The sequence below is a fragment of the Poecilia latipinna genome, unplaced genomic scaffold (genome assembly GCF_001443285.1).
Source record: "Poecilia latipinna isolate Pla-1442-1.1 unplaced genomic scaffold, P_latipinna-1.0 Scaffold536, whole genome shotgun sequence".
NCBI classification, from domain to species: Eukaryota; Metazoa; Chordata; class Actinopteri; order Cyprinodontiformes; family Poeciliidae; genus Poecilia; species Poecilia latipinna.
The window spans coordinates 22,744-23,491 of NW_015113152.1; the positions used below are offsets into that span (position 1 = coordinate 22,744).

The following is a 748-nucleotide window of genomic DNA, read 5'->3' on the forward strand; positions in this document are numbered from 1 at the left end:
TTGCGGCTCAAATTGAGCTTTTATTTTGGAGGCTAATAAGATCCGATGAATAGCGGAAGTAGTTGTCTCCTAGCAGCAAACGATAGGTGGACAAAAACTTTTGTTTCCTTATTCATTGTAAAATGTTCGTGTTCAGTCAGCTTTCCAGGTATTTAAATGCGTATCTTTAAAGCCACTGAGGTTTTACTTTAATTATGAAATTCTGTTTTACTTAAGTTTTTCCTTAATTTCCTCCCAGGTGTGTTAGCTTAGCCTGTTAGCTGGACGCCGACTGGAAAGCAGCGAGTTCAAAGCTTCAGCGTTGGAGGAAAGAAACCAAGAGATGGAGGAACCGGTACACAGTGAGTAGATGGACTCTCGGTTTGATGGTCATTATATTCTGTTTCAACGTTTTATAAAACGCAACTAACAACGATGCAGGGCAAGGCAAGTTGACTTGTCGAGCACATTTCAGCAACAAGACCAGCCAAAGTACTCTGCGTGATGAAAACATTAAAAAATGCACTGGCATACTAAAGGAAACGAAAGAAAAGTTTCAACACAGTCCAAAATTTATATTTGTATCATAATGACTTGATAAATAACAAACAATATTTATTAATGTAAGTCAGACCCACTGTGTTTAGCCCTTAAAAACATTTCTTTTTGAAGTTGCCTATTCTTGATTTTTTTTTTTTTTTTTTTTTTTTTGGGTGTTTTTTTTTTTTTTTGTTTTTTTTTTTTTTAAAAACACTTTTAATTTTCTTTT

General features: G+C 34.5%; 1 protein-coding gene across 5 annotated transcripts in view; it reads left to right on the forward strand.

The window, feature by feature from the left end:
• LOC106952707 (gastrula zinc finger protein XlCGF8.2DB-like) overlaps nt 1-748 on the forward strand; it is a 35,041-nt gene continuing 34,293 nt past the window's right edge. For 2 of the 5 annotated variants that reach the window (XM_015041021.1, XM_015041008.1), the window contains exons 1-2: nt 1-148; nt 239-341. In XM_015041021.1, coding sequence (XP_014896507.1) covers nt 323-341 — 19 coding nt within the window. In that variant the 5' untranslated portion in view covers nt 1-148; nt 239-322. The remainder of the gene's footprint in view (nt 149-238; nt 342-748) is intronic. The other 3 variants (XM_015041012.1, XM_015041015.1, XM_015041011.1) reach the window with 3 other exon arrangements.